The sequence below is a fragment of the Electrophorus electricus genome, chromosome 20 (assembly GCF_041902795.1).
Source record: "Electrophorus electricus isolate QZ-2024a chromosome 20, ASM4190279v1, whole genome shotgun sequence".
Taxonomy (NCBI): Eukaryota; Metazoa; Chordata; class Actinopteri; order Gymnotiformes; family Gymnotidae; genus Electrophorus; species Electrophorus electricus.
In genome coordinates this window covers 12,133,170-12,158,835 of record NC_137516.1, presented here as the reverse complement: position 1 = coordinate 12,158,835, position 25,666 = coordinate 12,133,170, and the positions used below count along the sequence as shown (strand labels likewise).

The 25,666-nt window shown below is 39.5% G+C and overlaps 1 protein-coding gene and 1 long non-coding RNA gene across 4 annotated transcripts in view; one reads left to right on the top strand and one right to left on the bottom strand.

Annotated features, from left to right (window-relative positions):
• Positions 1–6,783: 6,783 nt before the first annotated feature.
• On the top strand, positions 6,784–13,481 carry insig1 (insulin induced gene 1). The gene is made up of 6 exons (XM_027022349.3): positions 6,784–6,976; positions 7,131–7,470; positions 8,808–8,932; positions 9,181–9,347; positions 9,781–9,880; positions 11,879–13,481. Exons 2-6 carry the CDS (start codon positions 7,137–7,139, stop codon positions 11,906–11,908), a joined length of 756 nt encoding a protein of 251 aa, XP_026878150.2. The 5' UTR covers positions 6,784–6,976; positions 7,131–7,136; the 3' UTR covers positions 11,909–13,481.
• A 4,448-nt stretch (positions 13,482–17,929) lies between these two features.
• LOC113585044 (uncharacterized) overlaps positions 17,930–25,666 on the bottom strand; it is a 44,280-nt gene continuing 36,543 nt past the window's right edge. For all 3 annotated transcript variants that reach the window (XR_014118936.1, XR_014118937.1, XR_014118935.1), the window contains one exon: positions 17,930–18,363. This is a non-coding gene — a long non-coding RNA (uncharacterized LOC113585044). The remainder of the gene's footprint in view (positions 18,364–25,666) is intronic.

The window sequence follows — 25,666 nt, the reverse complement described above, 5'->3', positions numbered from 1 at the left end:
AAAGTATATTACACAGCTGCACAGACAATGTGTGGAGTACTTCCAGACCAATGATACCTGGAGAACCAGAGGCTTTAAAGCTCTGTAAGGTTTGGTCAGAGTTATTTCCCACAAACCTGTGAAGCAAAACTTCAAAATGCACAATATTTATTACAATGTAGTTAGTAATGGCTGTATAAATACACAGCTGCACACATGACTTTAGATGCATTTGGAAGCTTTGCTTCTGTCTAAAGCCATGTTTTGCTTCTGTCTAAAGCCATGTTTTCACTATGCAAGATTTATCTTAATTATAAACATAAGTCATAACAGGAGCTAAGTCTGTACTGGTTGGCTCTTGTGTTAGGGTTTTAGGGCAGTCTGAGTTGACATCTGGCAGAGAAAATCAAGTGTATGAAGGGCACAGACTCTAATTTTGCACCTCATGATCTAGTTTTCATTCTAGTTTTTATTTTTTTCAAGAGCACTCTGAACATAATCCAGTAATGATTACTGGACAGAGACTCAAATCTGAATGGATCCTGCTAGTAGCCAAAATTAAATTGGGAAAGTTAAAAAATGCAGGAAGTAGATAAAATTGCTTTATATAATACAGTAGTGGCCTTTCAATATTTGCAGTTACAGTATAAACAACTAATACACGTTTAGACATAGGCCTTGAGAACTTTCAACATAGGAAAAGAATCACATCACATGTCCCTCTTAAGACACTGACAGAATTAGTAGGGCCCTTAAACTGGCAACCAGTTCTGGGTTTGTAGGTCACAGAGGACCTAAGAATAACAAAAAGCAGGAGAGGTTGCTAGAATTACAGCTAGAGTTAGCAATACATCTGCATTACTTTTGAGAATACTGACTATGCAATATATGCACTGACAAATGGTAACAAGATGAAAAGAAAAAAACAATGAGATCCTGCAGTGCTCTAGTAGTGAGCAAAATCAAGTGTCCTATTTTTTTCAGACAAATGCTTAAGAAATAATAAGTGGAGCCATGGCCAGTGTACTAGTAAGAGAGAACTCAGGTCCCTATCAAACATTCCAGTACTACAGGAGTTTTTTTCCCATTATTCTTAATCACATTTTTTCTCCAGTTCTTGCCACATCCTTTAGGTGGAAAAAAAAAAGTTTTCATTTTATAAAAGAAATTGAGAAAGGTGATTTCTTCTCATTTTCCCACACTGACTGTAGCTATAAGGCATTTTTGTTTATGATATTCATTAATCTCCTGTTTCAACAATATAATTATGCCTGTTTGTCCCTGTTGATTTCAAAATGATATAAGTAACAGAATTGGGATAAGTGCTTCTACACTGGCTGCAGTGTTAGAGGTGGGAGGCGGGGCATTCATACTCTGTTAATGGCATCAAAGTTTCTCTGGAGATCATTAACATGAGGATGTTGTGTGTATGGTGATTGTTATCAACCACATGTGTAGGCATGTGAGTTGTGCAAATTTGGAGGACAATCCTGGCTGCAGACAACACTGATAAGCATGTGCTGTTCCAGTATTATTCCTACGCCCTGACCCACCTCCATGACGTGTCACCTGGCCACTGGTTTATTTGAGTGATGGTTTGGAACCTATTTCTTGTCCATGTATACTTGCTACTGGCTCTACGTGCTATCAACTGAGCAGCTTCTCCTGCGGTTAATGCCCTTAGTCATGCCACCAACCCCAGTTCCCCTTTCCTACATGCTGCTTCAGCTGGAAAGTGAGCCATATGTTATGTACACTGAGACAAGCAGAAATCATGCATAAAGAAGCCTTGTCTGCATGGTCAGCAACAGCTGAAAAATTGCTAATAAAGATTGTACTATTTTTTTTTTTTTTTAGCAGTGTCTGCTGGCATCGTATAAATTGCACACACACAATAATAAAGTAATAAGATTTGTCTGGTCATGCATATGTTGGCCTATGGTATGCAGTTTTGTAGACTGAAAATAGCAAAGGCCTGCAGGTTTTAATACATTTGCCCTTCTACTGACACATGCCTTAGGATGGCACTTACTGCAGGTGCAGCTTTGTAGCTGACCCATATCAGATTTTTCTGGATTTTTCTTCTCTACCAGTAGTTTTGGAAAATTAGCAAACATTTACCACACTGATGAAACAGATATACAGTAACAGAGATTTATTTACAATGACTAGTAATAAATATTTGGTTTAGGTTTGCTTTATAAAATCTAATCAGGTCCAGATCAGCATCTGAATTGGGTAAAGAAAACTAAACAAAACATGCGACTAGTGATAAGGTGACCTCATATGATTGGTCATGTGTCTGATAACAGAACCTGGTGTGTCTGAAACTATGACTTTCTGCCACTACCACAACCAATACAGAAACACTTGATACAAGTTTTGCTCTGACAGGAAAAGGGCAGGGTGTTGCCAACAAATGTCCAGGGAATATTACATACATTTTACACAATATATAAAAACCTGCAAAGAGGCAGCTAATCAATGTGGGTTCCAAATCTGTAAAATTTAATTATTTAATTCATGTTTAGCAGCAGGAACAATATAAACCTGGTTCTTTTAATTCGTCCCTGCAACATTCTGCCCCATTGGCTGATCTGAAATTTCTGATGTAATAGATGTGTAGAATCTTTGATAATACACTGAAGGATTTTTAAGACCAGGTCAATATAGATCTCCATAAGTGGCCACTGCTCAGTTCCCATAATATTACTTGCTGTCTTAACTGATCGAAGGAGTTTACTTCAGTCTTGGACACATGTTTCCAAACTCACCTGTCAGACCAAAATTAAAACACTCTGTAATAATTCTGAACAATTATAGTTTTAAGCACTGCATTGGTAGTTAGTTAACATGCTACCTATCTGATCATCAATTACCGAAACAAGATAATAACAAGGTATATCATATATACTGCCATATTGAACAATTGCAGCTAGTATATTAACTCAGATATGATGTATGCACTATCCTTTTCATCTTCACTGTTCAACTTCATTGTCACTGAGCTGAAACAAACAGAAGCAGAGAGGAAGGCGTGGCCTTGAGGCTGCATGTTCCTGTGGTGCCAAACTGCTGCCGAAGTTCGTAGTTTATGATGGTAACTGGTCTCACTAGCCAGCTTCAGACCATACCACACCAGGAGTATAGAGAAGAGTGTGTGCAGCGACATTCTATATATTAACTTTGACTTGACTACATTCATTTGTCTGAACAGCCATGCAAACCATGCATTTGAATGTGGCAAGGAGAGGGCAGCAAGTGAAGCTTTGCATAGTTCTTCAAATGAATTTGATTCAGAAGGCATCATATAGTTTTTCACTTGACTCCAAAACTCGACAATATTTTCAGAAGAGTTCCACCTTAACAGATGGATGTTTCTCCATTGGGAAACAGTTTTGTCAGTGGTTTGGGGCTGGTATCTCAGCTATTTTAATAATTTCAGTGGTGCTTTTATTGTGCTTTAGCATTTTCTTAAATGCTTCGCAAGGCTTTAGCTTCTAGGCCGCCTGGGAGCACTGCTGTCAGATAAAGGTGAGGTGCAGCACAGGATGCAATTGCAAGTGGATTATTTAAAAGGAAGAAAAAAGTAAACAACATGATAAAATGGATAAATAAACTGGATAAAATGAACATGACTGGGCTTAACAGGAGTTACCTTAAACACAAAGAAATCATACAAGGTTTAAATACACAGATAAATGGAGATGAAATGAATACAGTAACAGGTTGGGATTCGCAAAAGATGAGACAAAGATGAAGACAGAACCAAACAAATCAAAACCACATGGTGAGTAACATGGTGAATAACATGGAAACTAAATGGAAAAACAGTCACATGACACTTGGTACCTTAACAGCTATACTGTTGAGTGGGAAACTGTGATACTTGCAGATCCTTGCTTAAAGCAGTTTCCAAATGACCTTTTTATCCTCTGGCACAAGAGTGAGTTGGGATACAGCATAGTGGTAGCTCAGTGGTTAAGGTAGTTGGCTTGTAATTGGAAGGTTGCCAGCTCAAGCCCCAAGTTGCCACTGTTGGGTCCCTGAGCAAGATTCTTAACCCCCAATTTTTATTCATATTTGCAAGTTGCTTTGGACAAAAGCATCAGGTAAATGCCTTAAAATGTAAATGTAAGTACTGTGCTTTTGTTAAGAGGTGTACCAAATTGTCCAAAGGTTTAACAGGATCAGTTTACTCACCCCGGAATTACTTCACTCCAACTTGTAGGTTGGATATGATTGATTTCAAGAATGTCAGTTAAACATAGCTGGTCCTGTCCATGACATGGAGTACATCTGCCATGTATCAATGCTGACTGGTATTGGTCAACTCTAACTACTTCCCACTGGCTCAATATGAGTTAATGCAGACTCAATGAAGAGGCATTGTTTGGCACAACCACTGGTGATTTGCAGGGATTTCTGGCCACAATTAACAGTGGCATACACTGCTTTGTACACCTTCCACTATTTTTGGGAAACCAAAAAAAAAATAGTTGCAGGTTTCTGTGATTAAGTACTCAACACTCATAAGGATGGTTTCTTGGGATACTGCATTGAATTGTAAAGAACTGCACACACAGCAGATGAGTACCACATTCAGCAAGACATTCTTTAAATACACATTCTTTCTTTAAAATCTTGTGCATTCTTTTGTATATCCTATTAATCATGGGCAAATTATCTGTGCCAATACCCTGAAGATTCTCTTATTTACTGTTACACTTCTCAGGAAACTCAACTACCACCTTTGGTATTGATCCATTATCGCACCCTTGACCAAGTCATCTAGCTAGAGAAATGTGGACTACTGTTCAAGATTGAAATACTGAATCACCACACCCATGTATTTCAAGACACAGACATCAGTGGACTCATCCAAAGCAAACTAAATTTCTCATGCACAGCTGATGTTCCACTTTTGACAAAATAAGAAGGCACTATGTGGCTAATAATTTCTGAGCATTTGGTGCAGTGCATGTTTATTGCTGTCACAGAATCTTAAAAGTATCGTGGCCGTGAAGAGCGATACACAATTACACAAAGCATATTCATTAAAAAGAAAACACGTGTGCCACATTTCCGAATATAACTTCAGAAACAAAACAACTGATGTGTTTCCGGAAGACACAGTAGATTTGCGATTACCGCGGTTTTATCATTGGTTAGGCTGATACAGAATGAACAACTGACCTATTCATGCTCCGCATGTTTACGTATTTACTGCTTCTAGGTTGTACAGAATGCAGCCTTAATGAACGCTAATAAAAATCAAATTTAACACGCTAGCTAGCTAACGCTACATTCAGTTTGACTGTTTAACTGGTCTGCTACAGTTGACCAGCTGGTCAATTGTCTTATTCTTACTATCTTCTCTGGGGTGTGATGTTTTTACATACAAAAAAGACTTGAAATCAATAACTCTAAATGTAGGTATACAGACAGAAACTGAATTGTTTTAGACAGTATCTAATTGGTTGAAATGGATTGTAAAATAGTAACACTCTGAATGTAGCTAGCTATCTATTTACTGGCAGGGTCAAGTTTTATTTGTATTATTCTAAATATTGTTTCATAAGCGTTCTTTAAGGCTGCTTTCTTTACAACCGAGCAGTAGCAACAAATGCAAGAATGCGAAGAGCGAACAGGCCTTTAGTTCATTCTGTATCATATACCAATGACAACCGTAGTAATCGCAAATATAAATTTTCTTTCACTGGCTGTTCGGTTGTCCATCCCCTTTGCATATCCCCCGGAAACAACAATTCCGTCGTGACTGGATTTGCAGCATTTCTGAAGTTGTATGTGTTTCGTGAATTTGTACCACGTTTCTGAGTGTTGTCATTTTGATTAACGTTTTGTGAACGTTTCATTTGCAGCGCGATCGCTCCTCCCGACCACCGTAGAGCAAAGAAGGCATTCAAGCCATATCTAAATGGTCATATCACCTAAGCGGTGAAAAGTGCATTGCAATAGATATTATCTTCGTGTTTTAGTTATCCACTTTTTTAACCAAATGCGGTAATATAGAGTACATTGCAGGATCGTACGGTGCTCACCAATATCAAATTATTGGTGAGCAACTATATTTATTGGGTTTCTACTGTTGGAACTGTTTAAACATATCAAGAATGTTTAGAAAACAAAGCACCAGAGAAATACAAATATACCATTAAATCCAAATTTTGTAGACAAGCTTAATTTTTGTCTTCAGTTAGCGCTACTACAGTTAGTAACGTTACTGAAGGCTAGGCCCTTTTCAAATGGTTAATTCTTTGTCCGGGAAGTTCTACATTCTAAAGTATGTTTTCAAATAGTAGTAAAGTATCTGAATGTGTTTCAATTATTTGTCAAAAAAAAAAGTTTGTCTGGTCGAACGCATATGGTGCTTCAGACAATAACAGTCGCCTATGCTTGTATATCCCACTGAGCCGTCAATACTGCTAACCTCACTTACAAAGCACTTTTGCAGCAAGACAGACTGATTGTGTTGTGACTGACAGAAAAATGTCTTTGTCATTTACAGGGCAAATGGGTGCATTTTAGCATTTGAGTTACTTTTCAAACGATGTTAAAAGTAGCAATAATTTGTTACTGGGTGCTTTTTAAAGAATGTTACCAAGGTATTCTGAAAAGTTGCTAAATCTAGCAACAAATTTGCTAAGCTTGCGTCCACAGAAAAAGGAACATCTACGTATGTTCACGGGAAGGGGAGGTGGCGTGTGGTCACGTCATATCGCCCGCCGCTCTTTGATTGGTCAGTGCAACTCACCAGACACCGCCGCGCTCGTTTTCTGCATAGGAAGCGCGCGTGTGGTATGAGATTTGTATTGGGGAATGAAACGGCGTGTAACGTTATTTTTAAAAGCCCTCTTCACTTAGGCTGTTGCTGATGTGACCAAATGTCGAGGGATAAATCTTATACATTAAAACGTAACTGTTTTCGCACAGAAGTGATTCACCCTTGCGCACAACAAAGACAGCTGGGGACAAGGTAGCCAGTTATTCGGTTGTTGGGTTTCATTTGTGGCGAAGTGGCAACGGGCAAATCTGAGTTGTAGGAATGCGAAATAAAAATATAAACTTTATCTTGTTGTGCTGTTTTAGTAGCAAATCGTTTTAACTCGTATGTTATTTGATCGTTGCAGTGCCAAATGCCAAGACTAGAGGAACGCTGTTGGAGCTGCTCCTGTTCTACCGGTGTGAAGTCGAAAGAGCTGTCGAGCGCCAGTTGGATAGCATCTAAAACGGGTGAAATGATGTCCATCATAACCTCCGTATTAAGACAGGCTTATGTTTCCCTCTACCACGTACAGTCTGCTAATTTAATACGTCGTGGACTGGTCCTGTTCGCCGTGGGAGTATTCCTCGCATTGGTGCTTTATCTGCTACAGATACAAAGAAACGTTGTACTGTTTCCTGAAGAGGTACTGGACACTTTGTTTTCATCGGCTTGGTGGATTCCACCATGTTGTGGAACGGCTGCTGGTAAGTTTGCAACCGATTTTGTTGATTTTAGGTGAGATTTGAATGTTGTGATTCTTTTTGAAATGTGAGCCATACATTTGGCAGTCGCGCGAACCTTCCCATAATTAGCACGCTTATCACGGGTACGGGGGGAAACTTGCGTGATCCTGTTGTTATTGTTGTCTTACACTGCATTATGTAATGGTGCATTGGGTTATTGCTTGGGGGCAGCTTTGTTTGAACATATAGGGCAGTTCTACTGCTCCATGTTTATACAGTGTTGGAAACTGCAGACCGTTCGGGGTCATTCTGGGTGTGCTACTTTCCCATTGGCTCCCCTCAGAACGGGTGAGCTGCGAGGGCGGAATGTTATTGGCCGCTATGTCGAACATGCCATTTACCGAAAAAGAAAAACACGGAAGTCATGTATAGTGGAAATGAAACAATTTCGTCATACGTCTCCTCCCACCATATTCCACATCTCTTTAGCGGAAATGCAGGCAAATATACCACATTACGCGTTACCCGCTCTAAAACTTTGGGAACGCCACCAGAATCCGCGTTCCGCTTTGGCAGTTAATAACTAATCCTGACGAGACTTGGAATTGTATTTTTTTATCCTAGTTATTATATAGACCCTGGAACGAGGTCTACGTATTCATGTTTGGTTCTCAAACTCGGATCAGTAAACACTGCTTTACCTAGACTGTACACATTCATATCAGAATTACTTCAGATTAGCTCATATCGTTAACAGTCATAATTTGAATTTATTATAATTACCTACAGAGGTTATGTAGGAACAAGAAGTGGCAGTAAAAAAAAATATCATCATGCGCTGAAGTGTTGTGAATGGAGAAAACCCACAGAAACGTACTTTCAGTAGTCCAACCTTCTGAAGATAATTCACTTTTCCTCCTACATATTAAAAATGGACAAAACAGTCCTGTAAGATGATCTTTCTGAAAATAAGACTGCATCACCTGCATGATTCTTTCATATTGGATGTGTAATATACAGAATACATAAAAAGCTATATAACATGAGACATGTTTCTACACTTCTAAAATATGAACAATACCTTTTTTACGCATTATTTACCATCTAGACAGCATATTGCAAATGAAGAATCATGCAAATGGATTCTAGAAGTCTATAAAGAAACATTTAATTTGTTCTAAAAATACACTGCAGTGTACTCATAAAAATACAACAAAGATGACCACTAAAGAGAATAATCTAATTGCTGAAAGAATTAAATGCCATTAAGAGCAGTGCATCACTAGAAGAGTATGCCTATGAGTGAGCGGTGCATGCTTGTTACCAGCCAAACTGATGCTTGTGAATTGTTTCCACAGCCGTGGTTGGTTTGTTGTATCCCTGTTTGGACAGCCACCTTGGAGAGCCACACAAGTTCAAGAGGGAGTGGGCCAGTGTCATGCGCTGTATCGCTGTGTTTGTGGGCATCAACCATGCCAGTGCTGTATCCTTCCAACCACAGACTTCCAGTTTTCCACACTGTACTATAGACACTGATCACTCATAACCTGGTGACCAGATGATGTTTGTGGCTGTTTACAGGGACATATTTGTAAATATCCAGCAAATAATGTACTTCATTATGTTAAAGCATAAAAGAACCTCTTGAAGCTTAGTTCAGTGTTTTAACCCCAACCCCACTTCTCCTGAGAAGTTCTGGTGCACAGCTGGTTTTACCTTGACTTGACTCAGAAACTGGACTTTGCCAATAACATGCAGCTCTCTTTAACACTGGCTGCTTTGTCCCTGGGCCTCTGGTGGACTTTTGACCGATCCAGGAGTGGCTTTGGCTTGGGGCTGACCACCGCTCTCTTGGCCACACTCATCATGCAGCTGTTGGTCTACAATGACATCTATCAGTAAGTTCTGCACATTTTTGTGGGTGTTAAATAAGTCCTTCATTAGTTTATTCACTCATTTGTTAGAAACTGGACTCCAAGTGATTTAGGCCAGCAATGTTTTCTACAGTTGTTTGTACTTGGTTGAGTAACACCTCCTGAAAGACTGAAGAACTTTGTCTATGAGAGTTAAATTAACTTAAATTTTAAGTGTGAGTTGCCAGCAGGAGTTCATAAGATTTAACACTGTATGCTTAGCCAGTTTCATGTCTCCAGATGAGTTATTCTGAATAAGAGTTTAGTCACACATGCTTCATACTAACCTATATCATTTGTGCCCTTGCCAGCTCCTATTCATATTTAGTCAGATTCGATTTTTTTTAACATGTATATCCCTTTGTTGCACATTGTTGGGACCCTCCTCACCTGGCTGTGTGCTCTGTCTCTTCCTCAGGTATACTTCTCCGGAATTCCGCTACATTCGCTCCTGGCTGCCCTGTATATTCTTCTCAGGAGGAGTGACTGTGGGAAACATTGGGCGACAACTGGCCATGGTTAGATTTCAGTCCTTCAGAGTGATTCAGTGGCGCTAGCATGGTGGCTACCACGTTACAAAATTGCCAGCTGTAACTTAAGAGTAGCCATCTGGGTGGGGTGTCCATCATTAATACACACTTTAATGAGCTAGTAAATCTTTAATATTCATTATACAGGAATTGAATGGGGTTGAATACCATGGGCAGTAGTATCAAAAGCATAGCTTGTTATATGATAAATTAGAAGTAAAATTATTGAACAGAAATGTGTACAGAGCAGTTCCACAGGGTTTGAGGCTTACTTTCATGTACTTTCATGTTCAAAAGTATAAACAAGCTTTTTCAAAGCAGAGTTAAGAACAAACACAGCTCCACCTGATAAGTCTACAGTTTAAGGTATGATTTGTTATTTTTGTGTTTTAGTTGGTTGAGAATATTGAGGGGAAACGTTGGTAGCCTTGCCAAGAGCACATGAGTTTGTGGGGGGTGTTGTACTTGTACATCACTCCATATATTTGTCACTGAACCTATTTTCCTCCAAGAATAAGTAGCTGGCCAATACCAGTGGCGTCATAAACAGCATACAGCCAATCCTTGTGAAACTGTGTGCCCTCTTGTGTTTCCCATGGTATAATGTCCAGCAGACATCTTAATTAGGTTCGTTGTGTGAGGCACGTTACTGCTGTCCCCACAAAGCCCCATGGCCAGCTGGGCCTCCCTGATCTCCCTGCGTGCCATGCCTGACGCTCCCATGAACAGCCTAAAGCTGATTACCTTCTTTGTTTTTCATGCAAATGACCTGAAGGAGCAAGCCAATCAAGTGGTTCGCTTATCACGCTATGCATTCCACGTGTTGTTGCCGTTGTTGTTGTTGTTTTGGCAACTGGCATAGCCCTGTTAGCATTCATTGTACTGAGATTAGGGTGTGTCAGATTTCCTCTCTGGATATTTCTGGTGGCAAACAGATTTCCATCAGATATCTAGAAGCAGGAGTCATCCAGTTTTCCTGTTGACTTGTGGTTCAAACCGGTTAAAAGAAAATTCATGTGATTTGAGGTGGATTGTTGGTGCAGAAGTTGAAGCATCCTCTTGGGCACTGATGATCTGGACAGTGACTGTCCAATCAATGCCAGTCCTGTTACACAGAACAAACATGTAGCATGGAGTCTTCTGGTGTTGACTGACAAGTGAGATGTTTAAAGCATCATTCTTCTTTTTATTATATATACTTGTTTCTGTAACATTTTAGAATTCACCATTACTGGGCAGCTACAGTGACCTGGGGACAATGGTAGCGGTCATTGCATTATTTGCTAATGAAATATAAGTGTTAAGTACATTTGTATTATTATTAAGAAGCAAAACCACAAAACAAAACACTAGGGTTGTCTTTAATCACGTGTTTTCCAGTTAGACCACTCGAGTGGTGTGACACATGACAACTGACTGCCTTATATAAAGCTGCTTAGAAGACTCATGAACAAGCCCTCAGTATAAACAGAGCAGCAGACAGACCTCCTCTGATCTGGGAAGGGCTATAAAATTTTACTACTGAACACCCTTGTTTAAACAAGCCTTATTTAACCCAACCATAGTTACCATATATAGATATGGCTGACTGGCACCAAATTGAAAGCCTTTCGGGAATCATCATTCAGGCTGTTGTCACTTTTATATCTGCACCGTTATAGCACCTTACAGAGTTTGCTGTGTTGGTTTAGACCAGGAGGGCTGTGTGTTCCATTTCTTGTCATTACCCTCTTAACTGAAAATGCTTAGCCCCAGGTTACTTGTGGGTGGACAAATATTGACTCACTTCACACTGGTGTCAGGGAGTAATTTTGTTTTGTTAATGATTTGATTATCCCTGTACGCTGAACCTGTGCCGTTCTCCAATGTCATGCATTTAGATTGTATTAAAGCAAGCCAGACCTCAGCTCTTGTTCCATAAGATGATGGATAATGTTCCATAGATGATGACCATGTTCCTAACCAGTTCTTTTTGTTCCTCCTTAGGGCTCAACCGAGAAGCCTCATAGTGACTAGCAGGTCACCTGCAACCCACATGAGCCTTGTTCAGATGGTGCCAATGTGATGAGCCGGCAGACCTGATCCTTTGACCCCATACAGGAAGAACTGGAAGTCTCCATCAATTTACTGCCTGTACCTTTTACTCCTGTTGTGTTCCTGTAAAGAACACCTCTGGACTAACCCCCTGGCCTTCATTGCCAATATCCCCATCACGGTTTGTAGTTGTAGTGCTGGAGTTTGCCTTCTCATTACCCAGCAGCTGGAGTGGGACACTAGCAGGAATGGAACTGATTTTTGTTGTACAGTGATTGAGCTGTGTGTGGGTGAGTGTGAACCTGTGTGTGTTGGCCATTTAAGGTTTATATACAAGTCCAATTGACAAGACTCTAGTATAACAACGTTATAGGCCAAATATGTGCTTCATTGCTTCTGTTTTGTGCTGGAGAAAAATGTTAAATGAAAGGGAAATAAGTTCCAAAGCTGAACATGTCTGCCATCCAAAGAGGTCTGTTTTCTAGACTGAGTTGGTTGAGCAAAGGGTACAGGTTCGAAAGGTATGTAAGCAACGCACAACATCCATTAATAAAGTTCCACAGAGTATTACTGTATGATGGTCAGTAGCCAACCATAAACACAAGAAAGGAAAATGTATGACCATAGTAAAGGACAAAAAAAAAAGAATGAGAAATAATGCCTTCATCGGCATTGTACTTTTCCAACAGCATAACAAAAATAGGATGACATACGTTACGGTGTCTGGGCCAGTCATAGAGGCCTTTGTATACACTTTAATTTACTCTAAGGCTGTAGCTTAAGTTTTAGGAAATTAAGAAAAGACTTTACACATGCAGCCAATGAAAGGTTGGGAATTAAGGGGACATTTTTATTACAGCCTTGAAAATTTGCAATCTGTGATTGCCTTTGTAGTATTGAGTGCTTTTGTCACTGTTCCAGATTACTTGTGTTTTCTCATTTGTTGATATTTTTACTTTTAGTATACATTGTGTACTGCATGCCACAAATAATCCATTCTTTTCCTATTCAGACAGTTGCTTTACACAACATAGTTTGGGAGCTGGGGGGGGGGACTGAGCAAAGATTTAAGTGCAATCATTACTATGAGCCTGATATACCTTCATAATTTATTGTTTTATTTGATGTAAAGATTCTTCAAAATCTTATGCAGTAGACAGAAACCAACAAAGCAATAACTCTTGTGTTTTTGTGTCTAGTTTTTTTTTAAGATCCAGTACTAGAGGTCTAATACGCCTTTGTTTGAAGTCACAAAATGATTCTAATTGATATCAAGGACCACTTCCACTGTTTGGAGCATCCTATGTGTTGTCGTGTTTTAATTGTTGACTAGTATTAGGAAAATAGGAAAGATTTGTGTATCTGAAACAAAAGCTTGTGTGTCAAATTGAGTGGTTGGTGCAGAAGCATGAGGAAAGCATTGTAAAATATTAACGTGACCTTGTTCTAACAGCAGCCTCGGTGGACCTCCCTCAACTTCAGTTCAGGGAATATAGAAGATGTAAAACAATGAAAGCTTTATTTTTTCTGCAGGCATTGAAGTTTCTTGACTAAAGTGTATGTTTGTGTGTCCATCATTTCAATTGTATTATTTCTATTATACTGATTAAATGAAGTGGAGGAAAATTATGCATTCCTTGTGGGTAGGACCTAGATGTATTCACGCAACAGGATACAAGTGTTGCAGTTGTAGCGACACGTCTAGCTGAGACTGCTATAGTAAGAAAAGAAAGGAGAGGGAGGGGAAAATATTTTCAGTGGGAGAGAGTAATGGATGGAAGAAGATCCTCTAATCACGACTGTCCTGACCCAACCTCCACTGAAATTAAACAGGAGAGACAAACGTAAGGCAGTAAGTGACATTCAGTGTTCAGGTGACCTGAGAAAGCTGGAATATGAATAACAGGTGACTTACAGCAGCACTGGCTCAAAGGCAAAAGGCTCAAAGCTATTTTAGCTGTGTTATAGGGATAGGCTTTCACAACTGCTATTCTTTCAAACAGGCCTGGAGGCTTTACAACTATTTATGCTCTTTATTTAGCAGATTAACATATATGGGAATCTACACTTATCAGAGCACTAAGAAAATGGGCATTAGTTGAAAGCAGCCAGTCTGAGCTCATGTTCCCATATAAAGGAGCTCTTTGTGTTTGTGTTTGTGTGTATTTGTCAATAATGCACTGACTCAGCAGGGGCTGTGTATGGGGATGGGGCAATTGCACCTCAGTAGTCATCTCCATAGTAACGGTCATCTAATCACAATCACTCATGAATTTGCACATTAAAACTTTGGAGTCTTTAGAAGCACACCAAAGTGCTTTAGAACTTGTCAAATGTATGTAGTGGGACTGGTACATTTACATTTTAAAAAGAAACATTTTAAAAAATTAAGCCCAAAAAAGTGGGCATGTGCTTCCTCTGTTACCCACTAGATGGCAGCATTTCTTCTCCACGTAGCACTATTCTCAGGGCTGTACTAGATTGCGCATATTGGAGCACTTGGGGTTCAGGGAGCCTTCGCCCATTGATAGACTATTACCAATTTGTAATGGAACTACTCTCCAAAAATACCAGGCAGGTGTTTACCTATGGATACTCCACAAAAAGCACACCAACAGAGTGTGATTCACTTCTTTCTGAAGTGACTGAGGAAAACAGTCGGTTGGGTTGGTACCCAGGTTTAAGTGAAAGGATAAAGAATGACACTACAAAAAAGGTGGGCTTTTTTTGTGTGTGTATTTTTCTGTGGAGATGACTCTTGGCTAGATGCGGTGCTCTAACGGGCATAGATTTCGGTTGCTTTTTGGCCCTGGGTGAGCCCCCCCCCCCCCCTGCTGTTACTGTAATGGAAGATGATTCAGCCGAATGCCCGAGCAGACAGAATAGCAATTATCCAGACTTACTGGACTCACCCCTGACATTTCACTGGCTTCGGACTGAACTAACACAGGACTAGAGGAAGAGACAAAGGGTGTGTGCGTGCATGCTTGCGTGTGTGTGTGTGTGTGTGTGTGTGTGTGTGTGTGTGTGTGTGTGTGTGTGAGAGAGAGAGAGAGAGAGAGAGAAAGAAAGCAAGAGAAGAGGGGGAATTAAGGAGTGTGTGAATAAAATGAGAATGAAAAAAAAACAGAAGCAAACCCAGAAAGAAATTGAGTTAATAGAAAAGGAGATTTTTACACCTCAGATAGTCTTTCAGTCCTTGCAATAGTTGTGCTGTTCCATCTGAAGACATGCAGCAGTTTTCAAAATCTAAAATGGTGTCAGAATGGGGCATATCAGAGCTGAGAAGAGCCATAGCAATGGTTATTTTGCCCTTTCTGTTCATAATTACACTCATTAGCTCCTCCTGCCCATTTCGCCTGTCAATCAGGATGTGAGCAAAGAACTCAAAGCCAAAATGTGGCATTACGTTTAGGACAGCCTTATCTGTCAGCCAGGGGCGTAGAGAGCTCCATAGATATGGACATTCAGTGGCAAGTGAGAGAATTTGTGTATTGTGTTCTTTCATTTAGCAGGAATTTCCAGTGTGCTGTTTGTTGAATGTGTAGATTTGTGGTTACTTCTGGGTGTTGGGCTCTGGGGGAAGTTTAAGGTATTTTTAAGCAGATGTATTAAAGTCAACATTGTCTCTCTCTCTTTCTCTCTCTCTCTCCCTCCCAATCTCTCATCACTATCTCTCTGTCTCACTCACTCTTTTGGAAAGAGAGCCATGAGGATAATGAATAGAAGAATTAAAGCTAATGGGACACAGACCAGCGACAGGCTTACAAGATGGTGCAAAATGGGGCCTCACTCCGCTCCAAATTGCTCGTGTTGCCATTCAAATGCCAGCCTGGCATTTAAACTTGTCTCACCTCTCTCAAGCAAGCAGGACTTCCATTCAACAGAGGCATTCTGATTCTCCCTTGGTTCTTTTAATTGGTTGATGGATTCAGCGTGGAAAATAAGAGCCCCTGGCGCGTACAAGGCCGTTTGGTGAGGACGGCCAAAGTCATCGCGTGACCAAACTTGACCCTTGCGTGAACTAAGAATATGACAAAAGTGTTACAGCAATAACTAGTCTTCCATTTTATGAGGATACACATTTAACATACATCCTAAAACTTTGAAGTAACCTTATATTCCAAGTGAATGGTTCGGCACAAAAACTATTAGTGCCTTTGCAGTTTAAATTCTAGGCCAAGGCTTTAATGTGTCATGCAAATCATGCAAAAAGACAAATAAATGGACAGATCTATACAAAGAACGTATATACAGTAAAAACAGATTGAAGAAATAAAGAAAAGCCTTAGTTCGCCATTACCTATTAGTTTACAAACAGTGCCATAACAAATGTCTCTCTTCTGCGCACGTCTGTAAAAGTTAGATCACATGGTTTCAGCAGCGCGTGTTACCAGAAAACTAAATCTCAGGTGATGACACACTAAGTGACTGATCTGCGCAAATCCTTTACAGTGCAAATGAAACACATCGCACTACGGCTGGGATTAACTGTCTGTCACGCAGCGCGCAGATATTACAACCTAATCAAGAGCTCACGAAGATGCTCTCTGAATACTAGGATATGTAAGCCTTTTTGAGTTTGCCGAATGAGTCACATCGCTAAAAACACTGCTGAGGTTGTATCAACTGCATCAACTAATTTGCCTTTAACTAGTGAGACGCGGGATTTTTTAAACGGGCACAAGGTTGCAAGACTAAATAGCCCTTAATACAGGTGTGCTAATCCTGTGAATAACTGGTTATGTAGAAAATAAATCATCGATTATTTCACATAACCCTAACATTTGATCTAGATATTCTATAAATTATCTTTAGGCGACGAAGTGGAATTTTGGTTGTGTCTGCGCAAATAAACCCATCTGCAATTTGGTCACTAAATAAGAGCAGCAGTGCCATTTAGTTTATCTCTAAGTGTAAACTGAACAAGACGCGGATTACTTTGGACTGCGTAAGGTCAGTTAGACTATCTAATGTCTCGCTTATTACCATTCTTACTGACAGCCTTTCGTATTCATTTGAACATTTAACGGACTGTATTTCGTACCATTCATATCAATATCTTGAAACAAGCCAATTTTACGTAAAATATTTTAGTAATGTGCACCACATTAAAACAACTGATGATAATTCAGTTCCGATCACTGACTGCAGGCTGGGTTTTTTTTTCATTTAAGAGAAAATTCGTTTAACCAATTAATAAACCAAGCCTGCAACAACGGCTGTGTGTAATGTGTACGTATCTTAGGAAACCGTTGTCCTGTCTCGTTTTCGAAGTTTATGACCTACTAGATCTTAACGGTCTAAAGGGAATTTAGGTTAACTTTACACTGATAGGATGAGGGAGATGTTAAATGGCGCAGACCTACAAAAACAATATTTACACGAGCATGATTATTTATGACGTAGTCGATCTTAAATGTATTTTTAGTAAAAGAAAGCGTATTCGACCATTTCGAGTAGCGTTTAATCTAAGTGAGGACAGTAGGCTAATATATGCAGACATCATTCCATAATTTGAAAAGTGCGTTCATATATCTCTAAACGTTTAGGTCATGCTGCAGTTTTAAATTATCAAACTATTCAGGCTAATTTTAATATTAGGGTGTGAAATTAGGGACAGGTTTTCTAAATTATGGATAGACCTCGACTTCTTCATTAAGTCATTTTAAAGGTTATGACTAGGGCTCATTTCAATTGTCTCCTAATTCCTCTCAACGTTGACTGACATACTCTGAACTCTCACCTTTCGTCCTAAGAGAGATGTAGGTTTCTGTAGACAACTGGTAACCAGTGAGAAGACGTCCTCAGGTCGGGTGAACAATTCACCAGACTTCTAGTTCAGTAATGAAATTCTAACAAGGCGGAGAAAATTGAGGAGTCGGACAAGCACACGTAACACTACCACTACTGATATTATTGTTGTTGTTGTTGTTGTTGTTGATATGATTTGGTATTGTTACCATTATAAGACAAGACACAGTAAACTATGCAGTACTCAACTGAGTCCGAAGGTGTTTATTGAAGGGTTAAACAGGCAGTTTCACTCTGGTGGGTCTACAAAGTATCTTGTTTAACGTTCCAAATACGTTTAATACAAATCGAGTATAAATAGAAATCAATAGCAATATTTCTTCGAGATATGTATTCTTCATGTACAGAATAAATGGCTTTTAGTATTTACAAACACGAGTTTACATAGCACTGTCAGAATCACGTAGGAGTAGGCAATCTGGCATGTTCTAGAATAATCAACACCTAACCGAAGAGCGGAGAAATCTGGGAATTGGCAGCAGGGGATAAAAGATCAGCGTCTGAATGATGGTGGATTTGCGTAGCCTGTTCGTCCTTACAAAGCAGGAAAGCAGCTGTGGATGAAGCAGGTTCCGGTCGAGTTCAGACGCACAAAAGACGACTCCAACTTTCTCAGAGAGACACTGGAAGTCCACACACACACACACACACACACACACACACACACACACACACACACACACACACACACACAGAGAGAGAGAGAAAGAAAGAAAGAGATAGAGAGTGAGTGAGACAGAGAGAGAGAGAGCCAGTCTCAGAGGCTACATAGAAATAATCAATGTAAAGGTTGAAAATACATCCACATAAATATATAGGCGTAAACCTGCTTGTAAAATTACTTTTACATTTGTGTCACTTATTCTTAAATGGTAGAAGTTACTGCTAAAGATATCCCCATCAGCGTTTTAGGAACTCAGCTGTACCCAAAACAAATCTTCAGACGAGGTTAAAGGTGCAGAATGAGACAAATGGATTCTGCTAATGTGCGCAAACACTTCTCCACATATACAGCAGCTAAAGATGAAGACTGAGGTAGATATACAACATGAGGAAGCCAACCGATTTTCGCAAAGCTCCATCAGTTCTACGTAACTTTAGCAAACCAAAATTGAGTAGCATAACTTTGGAAATTACCTTTGAACCTAAGTTCAATTTATATTGCAATATGTGTTCATTACTATAAACCCACTTTATTCTGCACCCCTTACATGGCATTCATTATTTTTTTTACTCCTTTTTATTATGAAGTTGTTTAATTACACAATTTCAGTATTTCTTTTCTTTTAGTGACATATTCTATCAATAGGGCATCTTTGGCATTGTCTAACCTGACTGCATCAAAAATCATTCCAAATATCATTCAGTAACATATACAGAGAACTGGTCAGAGAAAATGGTCAACGAGGTGGTAAGAAAGCAAAGTGCAGAGCGACAAGTGCTTCGTTATGCGCCCTGTTCACTTGTCGTGATGCTCGTCAACAATCAGCCAGTGCAATTTCAAACTCATGAAGTGACAAGGATACCACGATCTTTGACCTGTCCATGGGGAGTCCGCTAAGCAGATATAATTATAAAATAAAAGCTCAACAGACATAAAATAAAGCTTGCCTCTGAGCATCGTGCCTTTCAAAGGATGCATATAGGTCAAATGTTTGATGATGGGATCAGGTTTTCTTAATGTAAGTCCTGTATAGCAAGCACCGTCATTCATAAACCCCATCACCGAAACACACACACACACGCACACACACACACACACACACGCGCGCGCTATTTGCTCTGTATGACTGGGAAGGTAAACCCATATAAACTCACTGACAGGAATAGCCACCACGTGGCGTTCATTCTTAACTGTCACGAGTAAGACGTTCCTGCACGTGAAGGGGCTGGAAAACTATTCTGCGTGGAACCGGTAATCTCGACGTGGTCGAGTTCATCTTGATAAAGTCTGAATGCCTGTGATAAAGTCTGAGGCCATTCACAAATGAGTATACCATTTTAAACAGATGGCTTGAATAAGATGTTATGCTAATAACTGACCTTTTAAAATCCATATTTATTATTATTATTGTTATTATTATTATTATTAATAATAATAATAATAATAATAATTATTATTATTATTATTATAACAATAATAATAATAATAATACAATAACAAAAGAAATTTGAACTCACCCAGTCAACTTTGATATGGTTCTACGTACTTTTATAGTTGCAGGTCATATGACTATTTACAGCAGTAAGTGTGCAAAAACAAAAACTATGGAGAATAGAACAAGTCATTTCAATGCTACGTTTGCAGTATAGCAGGGGCACAGATTCAAGAAAAAAAGAAAAAAAAAACACCTGAATAGGGCACAAACATTTCCTTCAGGCAGACTTTGGTCTACTAAGAAAAATAACATTATTTACATAATACATATTCTAATGCCGGTACGAGTTTTGGGAACTATTTAGAATTACAAAAACAACAGAAATAATGAACTATTACAGTTTCATTCAATGATTAATTCCAAGTGTCGGGTGACACATTAATCGCGAACATTAGTTGCTCTGATTCATCTTCAATAACCTTGCTTTGGGTTACGCCTATGCCGCATAACAAAATATTTAGAAACAATACAATGTCTTAACAAACAAAAGGCTTAAGTATTCTATAATTTTGGGATACATGATTACTGTTTTTATTTGCTTACTGGTGTCTGATACCATACACCATATACATATAAGTTTCGCAAATATAATAGAAAGGTTACCGTAATTAGGGAACAACCCTGCACAGCGCAATGAACTACATTTTTATCTGTCAGAAGTGAGTGTCTCACACGCACACATTTCTGGGAAAAAAAGAGTAAAGAGTGTGACATGTTAATGAAATATAATTAAGGCTGGCGTGTCTGATGAACACAATTAATGCAGGTTTTCACGGTGAGAAATGCTTGGAATTTAGGAAGGAGAGGACGCACCTGTGGCACTTTGGAAAGTCTGGTATTCACTTAGTAAGCCTAAGAAATATTACAGCATAAATGACAATAAATGAAAAGCAAACATTATCATAAACAAAACGCTGTATTTAAGAGCAGCATATAAACATGTTTGAGAAAACAGAAGTATATGCTTTTACTAAGAGCTAAGGTTATCATTTCTAAACGCTCGAGTCAGCTAGTAATGTATACTCAGAGAAACGTGAAATAAATGCATAATGACTAATTTAGTCTCAGTAAACAAATTAGACACTTTAAACTGTATCAAGGCCGATAATTTACTCTGAGCGTAAAAGTTAGACCAGAAAAAGGCCAACAAAATAGCCTATGGAAAATTATTTTGTTTGCTTCTCTTAAATTCGCTACTCCCCCTTATTATCTGTCTCATTGAATTCTCGGAGAGATTAAGTGAAAGATAACGGCTAAAGCTTTGACTGTCAATGAAGCCGTTTTCTAAAGAAAGGGAGCTAAAGGTGGAAGTGGCATTCACTTAGAGGGATTTCATCGACGCCATTAATTGCGTTTGCAGGAGACACCGCATGCACGGCGTGTCTGTGTGACAGAGCTGTGCCGCTTGAAAGGCGACTTATCTACGCCAGGGCGATCAGACGGTTTAGAATTTGGGGAATTAAAACCTATAAACTTTCTTCTCCCAGCGTTTTCAAAGTGCCCACCCCGCTAAGACGTGCTCCCCGACGGCTCATCGGCTTTGTTGGACGAGGTGGAGGGGGGCTTGAAACAATGAGTACTGGTCAGAAATTAAAAGGCGATATTCACTTGGACAACAATTTGACTTCAAAGTACCTGTACAAAAACAGTATGGACCGTGAAGACTGCTTAACTTTTCCTTAAAGATACATCTATCAATTTACATTTTCCGAGAGCAATATGCTTTTTGTTCTTACTGGTCGTCGAGAAGTCTGTAAACACTTGAGGTAAAGGTTATTGAAGTACAGCTGTCCTGGTGGCTCTTTTACGCTTGGGTTTTGATACTCGGTGTGGCTTTCACATTTGGATCTTGTCCTGCATGGTGTCAGGGTTCATACTACAGACATGCTTTGATTGACTGTGTGTGTGTCAGAGAGCGAAAGGGAGAAAAAGAGAGAGAGAGATTGAGTGAGAGAGAGAGAAAGAAGAAGGGAGCGTTATCCCCTACAGCGGACTGTGAGCTCTATGATCAATGAGGTGCACACACCAACGCGTCCATTCACAAATCCACTCCGCGCGTCAGCACCTTTTGTAGTAGAGTCTAGGCCAGCGGCACCAACTGGCTGATGCGTCTCAGGCCCCAAAAGGAATCTCATATGTGGCATAGACAACAGCACTGGTCTCTTTAACTCATAGGAAGAGCGATAGAGCGCTGCAGTTATAACGCTCGCCTGTGCGCATGTCCAGTTTGTACTGAACATTTGTATTACGTGGGTGAATCTCACGAGCAGGTGACAGATTCATAAATCTCTAAAGAATATGAAACGACTTGGGGTCCATTTTTATTTTGGTTGTAATGAGATGCGTGTCAAATTCGACAAGAACGACATAGGCGGAACAACAAAAGCCCACTGGGTTTTAAGGTTAGTCTAGTCTAGAATATAGTAACATTTCTCAATTTTACTAAGCACAGTGGACATTAATTTTCATTTTACGTAGTGAATTCTTATAATATATGAACATGTGTCTAAAAGAAGGCGCCTAGGTATCGACCTGTGTAGCATGGTTGACAGTGTTGGTTGTAATAAGCTTCTGGTGCCCTAAGGGTAATCAATATTTCTGTTTACCCTCCAGGTACAAACATTAAAATTCAAAATTTAATTTTCCGTAACCAAATTAAGATTTTTTACAATATGATTTATAATTACAGCACATATATTCTTATTTTCTTAAAATCTAATTGATGAATTCAGTAATATAACCGAAGAAGATTAGGCCTGGAGTTAGTTCGCCTATCAAGGTCTACAGAAATACATGAGTGTGAGTATATTTATGCCACTCAAATGGCAAAAATACTATTGAAGTAAGTAATTTAATAAATAAATAGTAGATCGTCGTAAAAAAATGTACGTTGAGCGACCCTTTCTGGTCACCCAAACGCTCAATATAAACGCGTCATTCTGAAGATAAAGACGAAGGTACACATTCATTACAGCTCTTCTATAACAAAGATGCCTGTTGGCCACGAGTCTTTACGTATAAATAATTGCTTTCCTGTATACCCCATTGAAAACCAGACTATATGACGCCGGAAAGTGCTAACGCTTACGTGAATCATCTTAGTGAAAAGCGTAGCCTATATACTGGCTAACCCCTCCCAGATGTGTAGTAGATGTAGTTATAGATCAGCGGTAGAGTTGAATAGGCTATGCCCATGCGCGCATGAGCTCAACAACGCTGGTAAGATAGCGGGTGTGATGTCACATCCACTCAAAATAAAAACATCAACGTATGGCCCTGCCCCTTATGAAACAGATTTCATAGGCAGCACCAGTTCAGTGCTGACTGCGCTGTAAAAGGTACGGTCTTGAAACTAGCACTGTGCTCCTCCTCGTCCCTGACACAACAAGATTATTCTGCACACTGCACTGCACAGTGCTGGAAACTAGACACAGCGGAATTTATAACATTAGTTATAAAACAGCAATTAGTATATTATCCAACATTCATTTATCCCTTTATATACAATTAGTCCAGTTTATAAGACCACAATGAACACAGCAAGCTTTTCGAAATGAATTATATAAACTCCTCATCAGACTTAAACACCACCGAATGCAGTATGATACAATACGTAATGAAACAATGTTGATTGTATTACTGGCTTATTACAATAAATAAATAAAAAGGGAAACTATGGAAAGTGGCTAAAGGCCGGCATTTCTACCTTTGACAATGGAACTGGTGTAGTTTTATGTAGTTTCCGAAGATACCAACTTTTAATATAATTAGTATTTATTTAATTAGTTAGAAGATTTTGCCATATGGCTAAAAATGGTCTGTGCTAAACAAGTAATCAACCAATCAAACGAACGAATAAATAAATGATTTAGCGTTGTGTTGCCAATGTTCGATGGAAACAACGAAATACTTACGAAAGAAACTTCGAATTCTAGTAATTCGTAATGATCTGATATATAGACCAAGTTCTATCAATTTGGCACATTGAATTAAAATGTAAGAAAAGTCAGTTTATATCTTAAGTTGTTTCATTTTATATCCCTCAACGTCCTTGGCCTTCAATTGTTCACATTTTACAGAAGCCTAGCAAGGCCTATAGCCTATGTTCAGTCAGAGTTTGTTTGTTTGTTTTTTTTGGTTTTTTTTGGAGGAACCCGTCACTTCAGGTCATAACGGGCAGCCCACAGTAGATCGTAGTTGTCTGTACTACATTGAAAACGTTTAGGGTATCGTTTGCTGTTGCTGTAACGATGATAGTAAATACATATTGCCTTGCAAAAACAGACTTTTAAGATCCTAAAACAACAATCAACTTTATAAGTGTAAATACATAAACTGCAGGCTACTGGTGTATACTAACAATCAGTAAACATTTGAGATTCGTTGGAAGGGGGCGTAGAGTGCACTCCTGCATAGATCAGTGTAAACGTCCTTGCCGGGTGTGAAACCGAGGTAAGAAGGCAAGCCACGGAACTCGCGGTCCCTATACTGGCCCACTGTCTTCCGCTCATTTAGAGCTTGGGATTTTCCTCGCGTACATTACAAGAGCTGAAAAAATCGTAGAGAATAGCCCGTCTAATTACACCCGTGGCTTCCTTCAAGGCTTCGCTCAAGCCTATCGTGACCCGGTATATCAGCGCACACTTGAAAGGCCACTGTACCACTGTCCAGCATTCCAAAATGGCTGGTGTTTGGAGGTCTTCATCAGCGTCTATGGACATGTACGAATGTAACAAAGTCATGAAATATAGAAAATAATCTTGATTTACGACGTGAGACGTAGCAAAAAAGTAAAGAGACAAATATGATAGGCGTGGTCCAACTGAATTTCAAGTAGACAGCACAGAATTAGACACAAAATAACATTTTTATGTAAAAATCTTTTATTTCAGTGATAGAGGGTGACACGTATGTAAAGGAGAGAACGTATTGCGTCTTATGGTGGCGTGTTTGCTTTAGATGCATTTTTATACAGTCACCATTAGGTCAGTAGTGAGCTTAATCACAGTAGAAAAAGCTTATTATGCAGAGAATTAGCTTCAGTTTGATTGGACACTCGATTGTAGTGTCTATGTAATGAAATATGCTATCTAAGAGCTACCATCTTAAGGTGCCACTTCAACGACAACACAAACAGATGAGCACTTTCGCAGATATAGCCTACGTGCCCCACCGTACTGCCTAGCTGGAATTACAGCAAGGAGTGCTTGAAAGCTTAAATCTAATTTATCGTACTTTGTAACATGCCCTCTGAGTTCTGCAGACCAGGGCATTACATCTGACACTGATACCCCACAACCAAGAGAAGCGACGGTTCATTAGAAGAATCCTAAATCACGCTCCCCCGTTCTGCGCGTCAGTCTACTACTCCCGACTACCTGAAGCGCGCTAGATACAAGGCATTTGATAAGGCATATTTGAGCTTTACAGCAACTTATTAGCTCTGGTCGGAATGAACACAGAAAAATCTAACAGGAGTTTTAAAAGTTTCATCTTTGGCGCGCCTTTACAACATGTGTTCGGTGAGCACAAACGTTTGCATCACCGATTTCTTTTAAAGAGGCAAAGGCCCTTTACCACTGTCCGCAACATCGACATTACATTCAAGATCACCCATAAGGACTTGGTGCTATACTGGAGACTATTCACTTTAGAGGGCAGAGCGTAGAAGGGGAAGGGAGTGCGTTGCGTGTTCGGCGTGTGCTATATGTGTTGTGTGTAGCGGAATTATCTCTCATAATTGTGTAATTCCATCTGAAAGCAAAGA

Bases quoted from the DNA above. Each gene is read 5' to 3' on its own strand.
- insig1 (XM_027022349.3), top strand. From the start codon at position 7,137: ATGCCAAGACTAGAGGAACGCTGTTGGAGCTGCTCCTGTTCTACCGGT. The intron at 7,471-8,807 runs GTAAGTTTGCAA...TTGTTTCCACAG, and splicing joins ATGTTGTGGAACGGCTGCTG to CCGTGGTTGGTTTGTTGTAT. The intron at 8,933-9,180 runs GTATCCTTCCAA...GACTTGACTCAG, and splicing joins GCATCAACCATGCCAGTGCT to AAACTGGACTTTGCCAATAA.